Source organism: Apium graveolens, chromosome 2 (assembly GCF_009905375.1).
Source record: "Apium graveolens cultivar Ventura chromosome 2, ASM990537v1, whole genome shotgun sequence".
In the NCBI taxonomy this organism is placed as follows: domain Eukaryota; kingdom Viridiplantae; phylum Streptophyta; class Magnoliopsida; order Apiales; family Apiaceae; genus Apium; species Apium graveolens.
The window spans coordinates 246304806-246322554 of NC_133648.1; the positions used below are offsets into that span (position 1 = coordinate 246304806).

The window sequence follows — 17749 nt, forward strand, 5'->3', positions numbered from 1 at the left end:
AGTTACAAACAACAATGGTGTGGTGTAGTGTACATGTTTAGGATCTTTTTCTTCCTCCCTGCTATTTCTCCCCCTTAGTTGAGGAATCCTCCAAACTATTACTTAAGCTTTTATCTCCCCCTTAAAGAAGGAATGTATGCCGTCGTCTGAAGGAGTTCTCATATTTCACTTGGTTGGAAAAGAAATAACAAGTAGTTTCTCTTTCTTCCTCACTGTGAGTGTGTGATTGTGTTTTAGTGTACCTCACATGTGTTTCACTCTTCTCTCCACTCGTGTTTACACTCAATCTCACAAGTGTATCACTCCTCTCATAGCTCCAAAAATCAGCTGTACCTGCAAGGAAAATCACCTTAGCCATCCTTTAAGGAGGTCACAGGTGGTGCAATGGGAGTTCACAAATCCCCATCCTTGTTAAACTCGTCAGATAAATCTGAGTCATAATCTACAAGTTGCTAGTTTCCCTTTTAGGGTTCCAGATTTGAATTCTGGGAAGGTAAACAATGATCCAACGATTTTAGCATGAAGATCAAAGTTCCCTTCTAATGTCTGTGAAGACACTTCCTTGTGACTCATCAGGTAATATCTGAATCATTGTCAACAAGTTGCCGATCTGCACCTATGTCAGATCCACTATCCGCAGATGCATCCAGGGGATTTAAGCCTGGGGAGGTAGACACTGACCACTGACATATGGCTTTTGGATCAGTATCCTCTCCTAACACCTGTAAAGGCAATTGGTCCACTAACGAACCTTGAACAATCGAATCTGACCTTAAAATGGTCGAAACTCTTGTTTCCGTCAACTCATCCTTTGTGTGTGTAACCTCTCCTTGTGCATCAAGAATTGATTATGTTTGAAGTGGTGACACTACATCGGATACCTTGGCCGACAGGCAAAATTCAATAGACTCACCCTGTTGAGAGAATGAATCTAGTAACTGTTTTTGTGCCTTTTCAGTCATTACATCTTTTTGAGAAGATGTATGGGGGCTAGCAGTTGTCTCGGTTTAAATACTACTCATCTATGTAGGAGACAGAGCTACTGGGTTGACTACAGAACCTTCCTTATGTGGTGCACTAGGCACTATCTCCCTCACGCTCATTCATACTACATTTAGTGATAAGAGAGTGTTGGTTGGTTCTGTTTTTGTGTTTGTCTTTACAGTCTGGGATAGACGTTGTGGGTTTTCAACCTCATGACTGTCAATGAAAGAAAGTCATTGGAGACTGAACCTGTAACACATAATATATGGTAATAGAGAGAAAATGATTTACAATAGTGATTTCAAAAGATTTTACATGAAATAAGAAATCACTAATGTAGAAAGAAGTTTAATTTTTATTTTTCAATATGAATGAGTTTTTGATAAAATATTGATCACTTAGGGTAAAGTCTAAGTAATTCTCATTCATGTCAAAAGCTTACAAATATCTGCAACATAATGTTAACAACATATCATTGACCGATACTTGTCAAGTACTTTAGATACTAATTATTATGTTGCATTAATATGACGACTCTACTAGTTCATATAAAATTACAATTTCTGTTAGAGTGCCATACCATGTCCTTGACGATTGCTTGAGCAGTATACTAGTTCATACCAACCTGAAGTGAGATTGTGAAGAAGAAATTGCATAGTCCAATAGATCTGCAGCTGCAAAGTCCATGAACTGTGGTGCATTGACTTCCTCTTTTGACTTACCAATCAGGAGTACACTTGTACACATCTTACTAGAGTACAATTCCAAGTGTAATGTGCAGCAGGTGTCTGATATGTCGTAATATTCTCAAGTCTCGTCACTGGTGCTATATGTTAGATGATGCTTCCTGATAATAACCTAGCACAATATACAAAATTATAATGATAACATTCCCAGCTTGCAAACAGCCATATCCCTCGGATAAACCTTTGCTGTTATCTCCAAAGGTAACCAGGGGGCCAGCTTTCTCAACCACATTTGATAGCAGGGCTCTATCTCCGGTCATATGTCTTGATGATCCACTGTCAAGAATCTACACTACCGGTTATACTTGTTTAATGCCCTGCACTACAAATGGATTAGACCTTCTTCGGAACCCAAACTTGGTTGGGCCCGGCATACTTGTAGAACTGTCCTTTGTCAGGCAAAACAACATTTTTAATTTTAATGGTCTCAACATCCTCAATGACTGAACATTTGACCTTGTAAACAGCCTTAACAAATTTCTGTTTAAGCTTAGGCACAAATGTCTCCTTTCTAGCCTTAGAAGGACTAGCAGTCTTAGACCTATCATGCTTCTTGTTATTCACATGCTGACGAGGAGTAGTCTTATCATTAGACACATGCTTACCATTAAAATAAGCATACATCATATTAAAAGCACAAGACATACAATTAGCAACACTACATGCTTTATGAGAGTGATTAACAGCAGGCAATTTATGCATGGTAGACATGGCATTATTGTTATCCAACTCATGTGTGTCTGAGTTAGTCTCAGTTGCTTTCACAACTTTGACTGGAACTTTCGACTCACTTGACTTGGAAACAATCTTCTCATAAGCATGATCCTCAGCACGTATTTCTTCTTGAATAACAGAAGAGGTCGCATCAAATGGTTCAGCAATTGATGCTTTATAGAGGGGTTCATTAACACCCTTAAGCACATGTGGTACTTCCCTCCCTTTAGCACAAACATGGGGAGGGGAGTTTATGCCTAATTCTCCAATAGCAGCATTGTAATCATAACCTATTCCAGATGTTTAATTAACAGCTTGCTTACTGTAGAACTCTTTAGCCTTCGAACAAGAATTGAAGTAGGCTCTAACCTTAGTCTCAAGACCGGTGATCTTGTCTTTGAGAATAGTTTCGAGTTTTCTATAACAGTCAACTCTATTCTCTAGAAAAGATACCTGTTCTTTTAATTTGTCTTGATTAATGTGCACAAGTCTTAATTCATTGACCTCTTTCTCAAGGTCTGTGATCTGTAAACTTAACAGTTCATTATCACGACGTGCACAATCTAAGTTACCTCTTAGATGATAAACCATTTCAGCATCAGAAAGTTTTACCTCTATTCTTGACGATGAAGCTTTTCCATCAATAGCCATAAGAGCAAGATTTCCTTCATCTTCATCTTCACTGTCAGTATCATCCCAGCTTCTTCCCTTTGCCAGATAAGCCCTTTCAGAGTTCTTTCTTACTTGCTTTGGCTTCCTACATTCTGTGGCAAAGTGTCCCAACTCATTGCAGTTATAGCATCTAATGGTGCTTCGATCAACCATCCCTGTTTTGTACCCACCACTGCTGGTGTTAGAGGATGAAGATCCACCTTTCTGGAATTTGTTGTAGTTGGACTTGTACTTAAGCTTGGGATTCCTCCTGTATCTGACATGGGAGAATCTCTTGACAATTTGGGCCATTGATTCATTTTCCAATTGCTCCAGCTCTTCCAAGGAATAAAAATCATCACTTGATTGATTTGTAGTAGGAGGATCATATTCTGCTACTAACTCATTTTCCTCACCCTTGGAAAACTGTACCATTCTTTCTAACTGTTGAGATTGTTGTTGTTGTTGACCTTCAGCTACAAGTGCAGTAGATGTGCTGACCATTCTATCATTCCCGTAGACTTCCTTCTGTTGAATCTGCTCCAACTCATAGGTTTTTAACACTCCATAGAGCCTGTCCAAAGAAATCTCACTCAGATCTCTAGCTTCTCTAATGGCAGTGATTCTATGTTCAAGATGAGCTGGCAGTGTTAAAAGGAACTTTTTGTTGACCTCCCTGATTGAATAATACTTTCCATTGATGTTCAGGTTGTTGATCAACGCATTGTACCTCTCAAACACTTCAGTAATTCCTTCTCCTGGATTTGATTTGAAATGTTCATATTCAGAGGTTAGGATTTCCAACTTGTTCTCCCTAACTTCCTCTGTGCCTTCATTAATCACCTCAATAGTTTCCCACATGTGTTTGGAATTTTTACAGTTCATCACATGTCTGTTCATCAAGGGATCAAGGGAATCAATTAATATTAATTGAAGGCTGGCATCCAAGGAGGCTTCTTCCTTCTCAGCAGGAGTAAAATCTTCAGGCTCTTTTGGATAGGTTCTAGCTTCAGTAGTCACCACACCATCTATTATTACCTCCGGTTCAATAACCATCGGAGTTTTTATACCCTTCTTTAACAAGTTTGAATATTTGGGATTTGCAACTTGTAAAAATAATAGCATCTTCTTCTTCCACATGATATAATTCTCTTTATCAAATTGTGGAATTTTAACGGTTCCAACTTTATGTGAAGTCATTATGAATTTTTGAATAAATAAAAATTCAAGGAGTTGAAAAATCACAAAAGTCTAGGATCTTGATTTGTTCGTTAATCAGAAGGCTCTGATACCAATTGTTGGGTCCCAATGAGTTTGTAGAAGGGGGGGTTGAATACAAACAGTACCGAATAATCGAATTAAATGCGGAATAAAAAATGTGAAACAAAATTCAAGTTAAATAAAAATATTATTAAACTTGAAATGTGTTACAACAACTGTATCGATTACAAGGTATTAATCTCAAATCAATTATTACAAATCTAGAATAAATTCGACATGAACTTTTTCTATTTTTGCAATAATTAGAATCAAATGCTAAATGCGATTTGAGATTAAGTTCTAGGGATTTTGATCCGCTAGATTGTTACACAAGAACAAGATAAATAATTCTAGTGGTTTGGATTTAACATTAACAAACTAGAAATTGATCTTGAATTTCTGCAGAGAAGATGATTTTATATTTCAAGGCGGCTGCTCTTTTGTTCTTGACTTGTGTGGATGATTAAATGATATGCTGCTTCTCTGCTTCTATTTAAATCAACAAACGAATAGAATTGACTTGGCATGACAATCCTATAGCTGGCAAGACTTTCGGTGAGACAATTGAATGAACTAGCAAGACAATCTGAATGAACTAGCATGACAATCAGAATGAACTAGCAAGACAATCATCCTCCTAGAGTAACTTTCGGTGTGACAATTGAATATGGCCTAGCATGACAATCGGTATGACAATCCTGATTGTCATGCTAGTTCATTTTCAATTGTCTTGCTGATTTAATGCTTGAATTTAATCCAATTAAGCTTCTGAAAATTCCTAAAATTCCTAGAATTAATTCAGAATTAATTAATCAATTAATTCAATTAATAAATAAATTATTCTTCGCAGATATAATTTATTTTCTTAATTAAATTAGATGACTTAATTAATTAATAGAGAATTAATTCTAGTCTTGAGCAGCAACCATTCTTCTGCAAATCTTCTGAAAATCACTGAAAATTATGAATCAATTCCATCACTTCAACGTTGACACTCGATGTACTGTCTGGTTCATGAGTGACTAACTTCCGTGACGTTTTTTCATGTCTTGACTCTGACACTTTGATTTTCTTCAGATTAAATCTTTGTAATTAATGATACTCTGACGAGATCTCTGTCACTTGATTAAATCCACGATCTTGATTTATATCACTGAGGCATGATCAACTTCTTGAACTTCTTCCAGTGAATTAACTCCTCAAGTCTGTAGATGAACTTTGTTTCTGAATCCTTTGACAGATATTACTTTGCGAGATCTCTCTGACGGTAGATCCACTATTTACTTATTACATTCTTATTTGAGTTGAGTTGAATCCTCGAATATACAAATAGGTCTATGACATATGACTTACAAATAGTTTACCTCCTAAACACTCCCTTCCTTCCCATTAAAAAACTCGGGAGCAAGCCCTAAATGTTAATGGCGCCCTGCATTCACATCAATTCCATCAATAAAAATAACTCATTTTTATTGGAGTTAGTGACTGACACGCATTAGAAAGACCGTATAAAATATTTATTCCTTTCGGTCTTGCTAAGTGCCCAATTATCAAACCATATATATTATCTTTTATATTTTTTGTATTTTTCTGAATAAAGTGTTTATATTTTCCCGCTTATATTTTAATATTATTATAATTTATTTATTTAACAAAATATTTTTATTTTTTGATAAAATTTATACCTCCTCTTATTATATAATATAGTATCAGACACGTATTTTAAGATAAATTTAAATTATAATTTTTTAATATTTTAAAATTATTCTTTTTCCTTTTTATTTAAAATTGTAAAATTACACTTTATATTTTTATCAAAAGCCACCAATTTTTCCAAATACAACAATTTTGTTAAAAATCAACCCCCTAAAAAACAATAATTATACACGGGAGCAAAGCAATAGATCTCTTTTGGGGGAGTGCACTTTCACATGATCCAGTGGTACTTGTATCCCTCTTATCTTCACACACTGCACTCAGAGAGAGAGAGAGAGAGAGTTAGCAGAGAGAGAGTACGTAGAAGAAGAGTCATATTGAAGAGTACTTTAATAAAATCTTGAAATTCAATTCAAAGATATCACCTTTATCATCCTTTTGGATTCTTTACGTCCTCATTTTGTATTGAGCCCCTCCATTCACCTTCTTCTCATTTTTTCTCCAATGGAGGTTCTCAGTGCATCTTCTATTTTGTACTGTAGATCATCTCTTAACAAAGCTGCTGATCATTCTTGTTTGAGTTTGAGCTCAGTTAGGCAACTGGGCTTCCCTTTGATTTTTAAACACAGAAACAAATGTACTAGTAGGCCTTTATGTGTTGTGAATGCTTCACAAGATGGGTCTTCTTCTGCTGTTGAAGATGATAAGAAAGGCTTGTTTCTTGGCCCACAGAGAGATGCTTCTGGCTCTGTTGTGGGCTTTCATTTGATGCCTCACTCTGACTGTAAGCCTTTTTTTTGTTAATTTGCTAAGAATGTTTTTAAGTCTTTTTTTGGTTACCCTTTTGGTTAATTTGCTAGAATGTTTTGTTTTTGGTTTTGAATTAGATAAAGATGTTAACTTTTTGTTTGATTGTGGGATTAATTGGGAATATTTTGAGTTTTTAGTGTGGCAATTTGTTTAGGCGTAGACAATGGTAATGAGAAACTATGATATCGAGTTTGACATGGACAAGCATTTGGTATATGCGTAGTCAAGAATGTTTTAGGTGTTTAGTTACAATGTGGACTATATAAGCGTTTTAGGTGTTTTGTCTTACCCTAAGAACAATAATGTCTATTAGTGTGGCTATTAGTTTAGGGTAGACAATGGTAATGAGAAACTATGAGTTTAAATACATGGACAAGCATTTGTTGTTTGCAAAGTCAAGAATTTTTTTGAGGATTCGGGGTTTAAATATTCACGAGGTTAGGGTCCCTATTTCTTAATTTTGATTGCAATTTGTAAAAAAAAGGTGCCTTGGGGAGGACTATTTAAGATAAGGCTTTTGGTGTTTCCTCTTTATCCTAAGAACGATAAGGTCTGCGTTTTCCTAATCAATTACTATGTACAGGAAGAACAGAAACTTAGTTGTAACAATAGTTTTCTTCTCTGACACATTGACATTATTAAGCATATCAAATACATTAGATATCCAAGTGGATGTAATCTGGGAAAGAACTTTGAGGCATGTAATTAGTCTGATCAAAATAGAGTTCTCGAAATGTCGAGGGAATTATATTTATATTGTTTTATCTTTGTATATGCTTCTTTCCGGTTAATGTAAAGGTTATTATTGAACATGTGTTTGTATAGAGAGACTTTTTGTATTACTGATGACACATGTCATCACTACTTTTATGATCATGTAGCTGCGGAGAAGGAGCAAGTGTCAGTTGACATTGAAGGAGGAGAAAAATTGTCAACCAGGGTAACATATAATATTGTTTTTGTTAGTTCTGAAGCAGCACCATATTCAAAGACAGGAGGCTTAGGAGATGTTTGTGGTTCTTTGCCTATAGCATTAGCAGAACGAGGACACCGTGTGATGGTTGTGACTCCTAGATATCAGCATGGTGGACCTTCTGATAAAAGATATGCTTCAGCAACTGACACCGAGTGCCGAGCAAAGGTTTATTGTTCAGGAGGTGTTCAGGAAGTTGTGTTTTATCACGAATACAGATCAGGCGTCGATTGGGTAAACTTTCAATGCTAAATTTTATGCATCCCTGAAGTTATCTAGGATGTTTCTCAATCGTATTTTATATATGTTACCACTACAACTTATGAAAATGGCATTGTAAAGATATATATAAGAAATAACATCAGCCCATTATCTATAGCGGAAAGTTGTTGACTAAGATATCTGCTCTTTTTAACCTTCAGGTCTTTGTTGACCATCCATCTTACCACCGACCCGGAACCCCATATGGTGATACATACGGTGCTTTTGGTGATAATCAGGTATGAATCATACATTCAGTACCAAGGTTAGGGTATCCTTCCAAAAGCAATTTCCTTACTCAGTTTGTTCGTCTCTTTTGCATCAAGCAGTTCAGGTTCACTCTACTTTGTCACGCAGCATGCGAGGCTCCCTTGGTGCTTCCCTTGGGCGGGTTCACTTATGGCGAAAATTGCCTGTTCCTTGCTAATGACTGGCATGCAGGACTGGTACCGGTGTATGTTATATCATTAGCACTCTTCTCATATATTTTTTTTCCTGCATTGCCGTGGCTAATGGCTCTATATATATAATCTTCGCACCACTTACCTGACACGTTATTAGCTCAAATGAGGAGCCTCTCACTCATTTATGCTAATACAGATACTAAACCGCATCTATGATACAGAGCATTTAGAAATTTTCAGTTCTAGTATGACTTATATGCTTACTTAAAGCTTACGTGTACACTGTAGCAGTGCAATCCATACAAAATATTATGTGCATGAATGCTATTGAACGCTTTCAAAAATGTATATATGGATTTGCTGTTGTTGGAAAATCGGCATAGTCTTCCTTATACCCTGCCAATGCGGCTTAGCGCATCATCCGTCCTAATTTGCGGAGAAGTGAAATGGTCCGTTCTTGGTAGTAATTTTTTTATTCCACCGATGTGATACCGAGGATCCTCTTGGATATGCGAAAAGCTCATTAAAAAATGTTTCTTCTAGGATTGTTTTTTTAATCGTTAAAATCACTTTGCATGATCTTTGATTTCATATGGGTTTCAGGCTATTGGCAGCAAAGTATCGTCCACATGGAGTCTACAAAGATGCCCGTAGTATTCTTGTAATACATAATCTTGCACACCAGGTACATTCGTCATCTCAGTATTAGTAATTCATGCGAGTGTAAAATGTTAAAGCTGCACGCACATAGTTCTTGCAAACACTACACGTTGTTTGGGGTATATGCTATATACTATATACAATATTTAAATAATAAGCTGCTGCAATATATATGTGTATAAAAATCACACAGGGGCCTATAAGGGAAATGTAGACATATACATTGCATCTGATACTAGTTTATTCATTTTTGTCTAAGTTAATTGGATCCTTATCATATTGAGATATGTTAAGGCAATTGTTCAAAAGGCAATTTGTTCTAGTCATATTATAGTGGAGTGAGTATTTGACCTCAGAATAAAATATGATTAATATCAAGCTGGTATTTTCCTTTTCTCCCCTCATTGTTAGGCTCGAAACAGAGGAACAGCCTGATTCTTTTGTTACAATAGTAAGAAGTTTGGCATAGCTTTATTCTGTTTAAATATGCATGCCGAAGGGTATCATAGCTTGTTGCATATTTTACACTTATATGAAATCTGTGGTCCTGTGGATGTAAGGGGGTGGAGCCTGCAGCTACTTACAGTAATTTGGGACTCCCTCCTGAGTGGTACGGAGCACTGGGATGGGTATTTCCAACATGGGCAAGAACTCATGCACTTGACACCGGTGAAGCTGTCAATGTTTTGAAAGGTGCTATTGTGACCTCGGATCGGATATTAACAGTTAGTGAGGTATAGTGCATATTCTGTTTTTAGAGTTTTCTCGTGTGAATCGACACTGTGTTGAAAGTTTTTAGTTTTATTTGTGGCTTTTTAACAAGTTGGATGTAATAATTTCTAACACAGGGTTACTCGTGGGAGATAAGAACTCCTGAAGGTGGATATGGTCTACAAGAGCTCTTGGATAGTCGAAAGATAGTTGTCAATGGTAGGTCAATTGCACTCGGTATCTAGGGCTATAGGTTTGCTCTACTTCTCCAACACTTTTTGCCTTTTGTGCTAGTTTTATTTTGCAATATTTTTTTATCTTCTCTTTATGAATACAGTTAAGTTTATCCTTTTATTTATCATGGGTATGTGTTTTAAAGAGGAGACATGTTAATAATAAAAAATGGGGAGATATCATACATTGTAATAAAGTATCTTACCATGTCATTTCTCAATGCAGTAACTTTGTAACTCCAGTCTTTCATTTTTTCAGTAAAGAATGCTCTTTAGAGATTAATTCAGTTGTTACTGTCATTGAGTATTGTCTACTTTATTAGTGTTACTTGATTTGCCTTTTTTTTATATTGTGTATTTGTGAAAATGCTTATGACGTAGATGGTCGGTGTTTTTTGCTCAAGTAAATTGATCATATAATTTTATTGTTATTAGGTATTACAAATGGCATTGATGAAACTGAATGGAACCCATCTACTGATGAGAATATTCCTTCACATTATTCCGTTAACGATCTCTCTGGCAAGGTAGTCATGTCTCATATCTAAAGTTTCTTGAATTGATAGTTTTTAGAGTAATTGAAAGTATTGGAGAACATGAATGTCTTTTCATTTCCGAACATTTAATTGTAGTGTACTGTTTGTCTTCTAAAATGTAATGACTTTGTCCCAACCATTTCTTTACACTTTTCTTTTTGGGTTGTCCCTTCCAATTTTTAACATTTCTAGTGCCCGTTTGGGAAATATTAAAATAAGTAACTTATGACTTAAATAAAATAAGTGACTGATAAGTGATAAGTTGATAAATGCTTATAAGTTATATAAGTGTTTGGATAATTTAATTTATAAGTCATAATTTTTTTTATTTTAATAAACTAAAATAAATAATTTTTAAATATAATTATCTTAATTCTTATATTTTAAGTTGGATTAACATTTTTAAAAAAATATTTTTAAAAATAAAATTGATAAAAAACGAAAAATAAAAAATAAGTTGAGAAAAAGTACGTCGTTACGAACATTCGTAAATTCAACTTATAAGTTGGGTCGACAAACACTCGTCAATAAGCTGTTGCGGGTTTATAAGTCAATAAGCTGACTTAAACAATTTGCCAAACAGGCCCTAAGTTTTCCAAAAGTAGTAAAATTTTTATAATATAAAAATTAACCACGTTCACTACTTACCTCCACTATACCCACTTTATACAAAAAATATTGATCGGTCCCACCACTTTACTCAATTTTTTAAATTTCCTCCACTATTTTATTATTTTTCTTAACATCCGTGATCAACCCAAATGTAAACAATTGGGAGGAACGGAGGGAGTATATGTTTTGCGGGTGTTATGTTTATGAATATATTTATCTGATACAGGTTCAATGTAAAGTGGCGTTGCAAAAGGAATTGGGTCTGCCAATTAGGCCTGATTGTCCATTGGTGAGAGTTAAACTTAAACTGTGTAATGCATGGATAATAACAACATGATATTGACTTGAGTTTATTATATGCAGATTGGATTTATTGGGAGACTGGACTACCAGAAAGGTATTGACATAATACTGTCGGCAACTCCAGAGCTATTACAGGATGATATTCAATTCGTAAGTGATCTAATTTTTTGGCAATGGATTATATTTTGCCCTTGTGAGTGCAAGATTATACTGTATTTATGCAAAACTATAATTGCATGCAAAATTTGTATTCTTTCCTTTGGTGAATTTGGCAAACGCATTGACGAGTAGATAAGACATACAATAGCACAAGGCATTTCCTCTATCTACCAACATTGTTTACATTACTTAAAAGGCTTTTCAATTTGCCTTAAAGCAACCCGAGTCTAGATTGATCAAGCAATAACTTTGCTTGTATTAATCTTCACCTCCCATGATAGATCTATCCTTAAGGCCATGTTCCAGGTCCTGCCTGGATTGACTTGTCATAGTACCACTGAATTATCTTGACCAAGCACAAGTCTGCTCGAACTTATATCACGGATGGTAGTACAGGGAGTCAAATGTACTGTATATGCCCCAAAGCAGCAAAGGCCAGATATAAGTAATAGTTTTTAAACAATGCAATTGCATTGTTCACTAAGATATAAAACTCAGCCCGTTGTTTTCTGGAGCTTCATATTAATTTATTTTTTGTATTTATGTTCTCTGTACGTGGATGATGTTTTCCCCTACTCCAACTCAGGCAACCGAGCCTCCAGGAAGTGGATTAGACAATTTAGATTAAATAAAATCATGATCTTGGCTTTTCCATCAAACCTCTGCTAGTATTCCTGCGGAAAGTTTGTTTCTGTACCACTGAAGCACATATCCTACAGCACATAAAACAAGCGGAAGGAAAGGGTTTTCTGTTAGTTTTATAGGTAGAAGTCTTTTCCGTGGAGTTTTATAACGGAAATCATTCTGCAGGCTTTATGAAATCAAGTATTCTGCTGGTGATATAGGCAGAGGTGTGATGAAAGCGAAGATTGTGGGCTTCCATTTTCTACTCTATAGACTGGAGGAGGTTTATTTATCCAATTTAGTCTAGGGGCAAGCATCGGTGCATATATTAATATGTAAACTTGTGTATATTTCAATGAGTGTAAGTGAGGAAATAAAGTTCTTTCAAGTAATATTGATCGATTAATCAATCAAAAATTTCACATGTGAATTGCTAGGCAATTCTCATATGTTTCATTTTCTACTTGAATATTACATAAAAGTTTTCTATCTCCTCTTGCTTGGTAACCACTACAAGTTCTGGTATCTTCTCTGTAAACCTTAACAGAAACTTTGCGTAATTGTAGTGAATTTTACTGTTCTTAAGGTAATGCTCGGATCTGGTGAGAAACAATATGAAGAATGGATGAGAGCTGCTGAGTCATCATTCAAAGACAAATTTAGGGGATGGGTGGGATTCAATGTTCCTATTTCTCATCGTATAACAGCTGGGTAAATAAGATTTTAAGTAGTTCTTATTTCATAAGAACATGTCCAGTATCATATATGTAACTTTTTTCCATTTGCAGTTGTGATATACTATTAATGCCATCAAGATTTGAGCCGTGTGGTTTAAATCAGCTGTATGCTATGAGATATGGTACTGTTCCAGTAGTTCATGCCACTGGAGGACTTAGAGTAAGTCAACCATTCGAAAAGATTTTATTATAGATGTATTAGCAGAAAGTAAATCATTCCTTGCCTACTTTCTTATAGGACACAGTGCAGACTTTTAATCCTTATGCTCTAGAAGGTAGAGGTGAAGGCACTGGGTATGTATATATATCAGCTACTATTTAATAGTCGATAACAGTCAATTTATTCTAGCTTTACTATATTGTTTGCAGGAAAACATCATTTTGCATGTAACTAATGTTATTGACTTGTTTCAACAGGTGGGCATTCACTCCGCTCACAAGGGAAAGTATGATAGCGGTAGTACTTCCACCCACTTGTTTTCTAATTGTGCAGTAAAATGAAAGCAAAATAATTTTACCCCCAACATAATTGTATCCCGTGCATAACTAAAGATTTAGTTACAATAGGGAATCAAATTTGACACCTAATAGAAATTAACAGTTGTGTTACAGTTTCATAAAGCAATCAGTGTTTTTGGTATTCAAGTAACTGTCGTTTCATGTTTGGCAAACCAGTTAGTGGACTACATAAATTGGCAGTTTTGATATTTAGTCATTAGATTTACTTCTATCTGAGCATGATATACATTCTTGTTACAAAGTTATAAGTTATTAAATTATTATTAGACTTATTCTTATTACATGGACTTAGTAAAGTTTGCAGCAACACAGAGCATGGAGATCTAGCTACAATATTAAAACATACATTAATTGATGTTATGATGTGTAAATTGCCTTTTCATTTTAAATTGTTAACTGCTTTACTATAACCGGTGTTCAAGAACTTGATTGACGGTTAATTTGTTTAAATTCATGTAACTTGTAAAGAGACAACGGTGTGTACCATCTGTATACGGTAATATTCTCCTGATATAGAATTTTGTGGACTAGAGAAGTTGAGAATAATATGCTCACATAAGGTGACAATTTGTATCGATTAAACAAGTTGTTTTCCCTCACCTAAGCTTGGCCCTATATCAGTTGACCTTGTTTTGTTTTTTGGTAGGAACTTTGGGGGGGCTAATACTGGCATTGACCAATTAATGAGAACCCAAAAAATAACTTGAAATTCTGTTGAACCAATTATTAATGTTTTTGCCAAGTTGCCGCCTTTAAATTAAATATGTTCTTTACACTTGTATTGATTGTTAGTTTATTCTTTGTGATTATTTGCAGGCACTGAGAACCGCTGTTGCAACTTATAGAGATCACAAAGATTCTTGGGATGGTTTGATGAAAAGAGGAATGGAGCGTAATTCGTCATGGGACAACGCTGCTGTAAAATACGAGCAAGTTTTTGGGTGGGTATTCTTGGATCCTCCTTATGTTGGGTGATTACCCAAGCAAGGTAGAAAGAGTATGTACAGTTCCTTTCAATGTGTCCCCTAGGGCATCTTCGTCACGATGTTGCTAGAAAATGAATTCCCACTTGGGCAGCGGAAGTTGGGTGGGTAATTGTTCTCACAACCAGTTAGTCACTTGGGCAGTAAAAAGATGATATGTTATGCATCTTCTTGAACTATAACTTTCGATATTCACCTTTTGAAAGTTGTTAATGTAAATTCACATATAGTTTTCATCTTTTGAGAGTGTAGGATATGTACGCGGCATTTTGTACAATCTTTATAATGATTTGGCTTTGACGCCGTAATAGGAAGTTACAATAGAACCCCTTGTAATAGAAAGTTCCTAGTTAATTAGCTCTACATAACAGATGGTTTGAACAATTGACACAATTGGATGATGATTAAGAGTTGAGACCAATGCACAGCAACTCCATTTAAGAGTTGATTTGACGTTGACAGTGATAGGGTGATTCAATAGTAGATAGGATGTAGTATAACATAACATATAAAAAATTAGGCTAAATCATCTTCTCAGACTTGTACTGTATTTAATTTAAGAACATATGCTAAAATATAGGGCGGGCCAGCATCAATCAGTTTATATAATATTTTGAGCATGCAATTCAAAACTGGGCCGGCTGTGAGACCCCCTTTTTGTCTTTCAACCTTCTTCCTTGACCTACAGCTTTCGGCCACTCTTGAAAGAAATTTCCTCCGCCCTTGTTACACACATATATACATTTAATTATACAAAATAGTAGCTTCCTGTCCTTGGCAACATCACATGCAAATGTTTCAAATTTTGATGGATTTTCGAGATTTAAGAAGGTGGTGGTATTAATTATTTGTATTCTTGGATTGTTTGATTCTTGATTTTCTGGGAATGGCCAACAACCTGGACCCAGATATGGTATATTATGCATGCATCGCCAAAGAAACAACGATTCTCGCAGAATTCAATTCAAAGGATGCTCATCTTGGCTCCATAGCTCTCAATTGTCTTGAAAAATCCCCTGAATTTCACTCAGATTTCTCTCATTCCGTTCACAACATGACCTACATGTTCGTATTCGAAAAGCCATATACGTACTTTGCTATATTTGATCAAAATCTCGAAAAGCCATCATGCATTTCATTTCTGGAAAGTGTAGCCGATTCATTTAATTTCATTCTTGATAAAAATCCTCTTAAACGTTCAACTTGTATCAGCTCTCATTGTTTTCAAGGGGACTTTAATCCCGTATTTCATCAATTGTTGGCGCCGCATTCAGATTTGGATGTCGTTCCACCGAATGCTGGTAAAATAGGTGGTGGTTCGGTGAGAAATGGATCAACTCCTACTCCTTTGTTAGGGGGATCAACCAAGAAGAGACTATTCGGGCATTTTATTAGCGGTAACAAAAACAAAAATAAAAATTCAGGTGCGCTGAAGGAAAGCAGAGTGGATGTGTCATCTGAACATCATGATGGCCTTGCTGCTACATTGAGTAGAGAGTTTTCATTGGGTGGTAGTCATAATAAGAATGGTTTGTTTGCTGTTGAGAAGGCGAAGCGTGTTTGGAAGAAACATGTTTGGATGGTGTTGTCATTGGATTTGGTTGTGTGTGTTGTCTTGTTTCTCATTTGGATGTGGATTTGCCAGGGTTTCGAATGTCTTGCTTAAACACTTGATATGTTGTAACAATCGATGAAATATATAAACTGTGTGGTATCACTTAATAAGAAAGATGAATATATAGAAAACAAAAAACCCACAACAGCAGAATGCCTAAAAATTCATAGAATTAAGTGCTTGTTGTAGTATGTTTTTTTTTTGACAAAATGCCATTCATTAGTTCATCAAATCATACTGAATACAGTGTTTAACTTTAACCGGAACAGAACTCCAGTCAAAAGTGCGATCAGGATACATATATGCCACATGAGCCGGTTCATGTGCCGACATATTCGCAGACCGCTTAATAAAAGACAATTTAATGTTATTTTGCTGACTAACTACCTCCCTGCACTCCGTAATCACTTGTCCGAGTCTTGATCGCATGGGTACCTGACTTCTTATCATTTGAATTGCTATCAGGCAATCAAATTTAACCATAACCATATGATGCTGCATCTCTTGCGCCCAGCTTAAAACCTCCTTTATTGCAATAGCTTCTGCTAATGTAGGGTTCATTATTTCTGTATAGCTTCTCACCTTTGCTTGTAGTAAGTCTTCCTCGTGATTCCGAGCTATCAGCCCCACACCTATCTTGCCCAGATTTTCTGCAATAGCCGCGTCTGCTGTGATCTTTACTGTATTTTGTTGTGGCTTCTCAACGAATTGCACCATCTCCTGTCACAAGAGGTTGAATTGGTGGCCCAATATTTCGACTTTGGGTTGATTTCCACTGTGAAAGATACTCCCAGGCCTTCGCACAATCTTCTTGCCTGACCATTTCCTTTTGTAATACAATAGTAATATCAAGATTGAAAAGTAAACTTACTGAATTGTAAACTGAAGAATCAGAAAATCTCCATTAACAAACATTGCAAAGCTTCAAAGTCTGATCATACAAGTTCCATATACTACAAACTGTTGCTTACTGATTTCTACATATCATTTACTAGTAAACAAGAATGAATTCACAGTAATTGTTCATTCTGAAAACATACAACACATATACAAGATTTATTCATGAAGAATGAGATGAAAGAGAAGGAATGAGAGAAAGACAGAGTGTGGGATTTTTTTTTTCTAACTCTCCAACATCAGCACTTGGATATTTATTTTGAGTTCTTGCCGATGTGGCAAGTACAGCTGGCTTCTTGTAACAAACTTAAGTTTTACTCTCCTGCTTCTCATGTGCATCATAAGAACCATGTGCTACTTGCTTATTGCTCTCAACACCCTCCCTCAAACTAGGCATCATGTTGATCATGCCAAGTTTGGAAAGCAGCTCATTAAAATGACCAGATGGAAGGATTTTAGTAAATACATCTGCTACCTGCAACTCAGTAGGCAAATATGAGATTTGTAGCAGTCCTTCCATTACCTTATCTCTTGTAAAGTGTATATCTATTTCAATATGCTTGGTCCTTTCATGATGTACATGATTTTTAGCTATATGAATAGCACTTTGATTGTCACATAGAAGAGTGACTGGTTTTAATCCTTTTATTCCCAATTCTTCTAATAATCTCACCATCCATGTTACTTCTGCTGCAGCTGCA

General features: G+C 35.7%; 2 protein-coding genes across 2 annotated transcripts; both read left to right on the forward strand.

The window, feature by feature from the left end:
- The first annotated feature begins 6267 nt into the window (after nt 1–6267).
- On the forward strand, nt 6268–14929 carry LOC141708283 (soluble starch synthase 1, chloroplastic/amyloplastic). Its single transcript, XM_074511831.1, has 15 exons — nt 6268–6795; nt 7703–8028; nt 8217–8294; nt 8385–8509; nt 9063–9144; nt 9680–9853; nt 9968–10049; nt 10499–10590; nt 11438–11500; nt 11575–11664; nt 12884–13008; nt 13086–13194; nt 13273–13328; nt 13452–13491; nt 14370–14929. Exons 1-15 carry the CDS (start codon nt 6516–6518, stop codon nt 14526–14528), a joined length of 1881 nt encoding a protein of 626 aa, XP_074367932.1. The 5' UTR covers nt 6268–6515; the 3' UTR covers nt 14529–14929.
- Nucleotides 14930–15158: 229 nt separating this feature from the next.
- LOC141708284 (phytolongin Phyl2.2-like) lies at nt 15159–16248 on the forward strand. Its single transcript, XM_074511832.1, has one exon. It carries the CDS (start codon nt 15423–15425, stop codon nt 16200–16202), a length of 780 nt encoding a protein of 259 aa, XP_074367933.1. The 5' UTR covers nt 15159–15422; the 3' UTR covers nt 16203–16248.
- Nucleotides 16249–17749: the final 1501 nt, after the last annotated feature.

Bases quoted from the DNA above. Each gene is read 5' to 3' on its own strand.
- LOC141708283 (XM_074511831.1), top strand. From the start codon at position 6,516: ATGGAGGTTCTCAGTGCATCTTCTATTTTGTACTGTAGATCATCTCTT. The intron at 8,510-9,062 runs GTATGTTATATC...TATGGGTTTCAG, and splicing joins CATGCAGGACTGGTACCGGT to GCTATTGGCAGCAAAGTATC. The intron at 13,009-13,085 runs GTAAATAAGATT...TTCCATTTGCAG, and splicing joins TCTCATCGTATAACAGCTGG to TTGTGATATACTATTAATGC.
- LOC141708284 (XM_074511832.1), top strand. From the start codon at position 15,423: ATGGCCAACAACCTGGACCCAGATATGGTATATTATGCATGCATCGCC.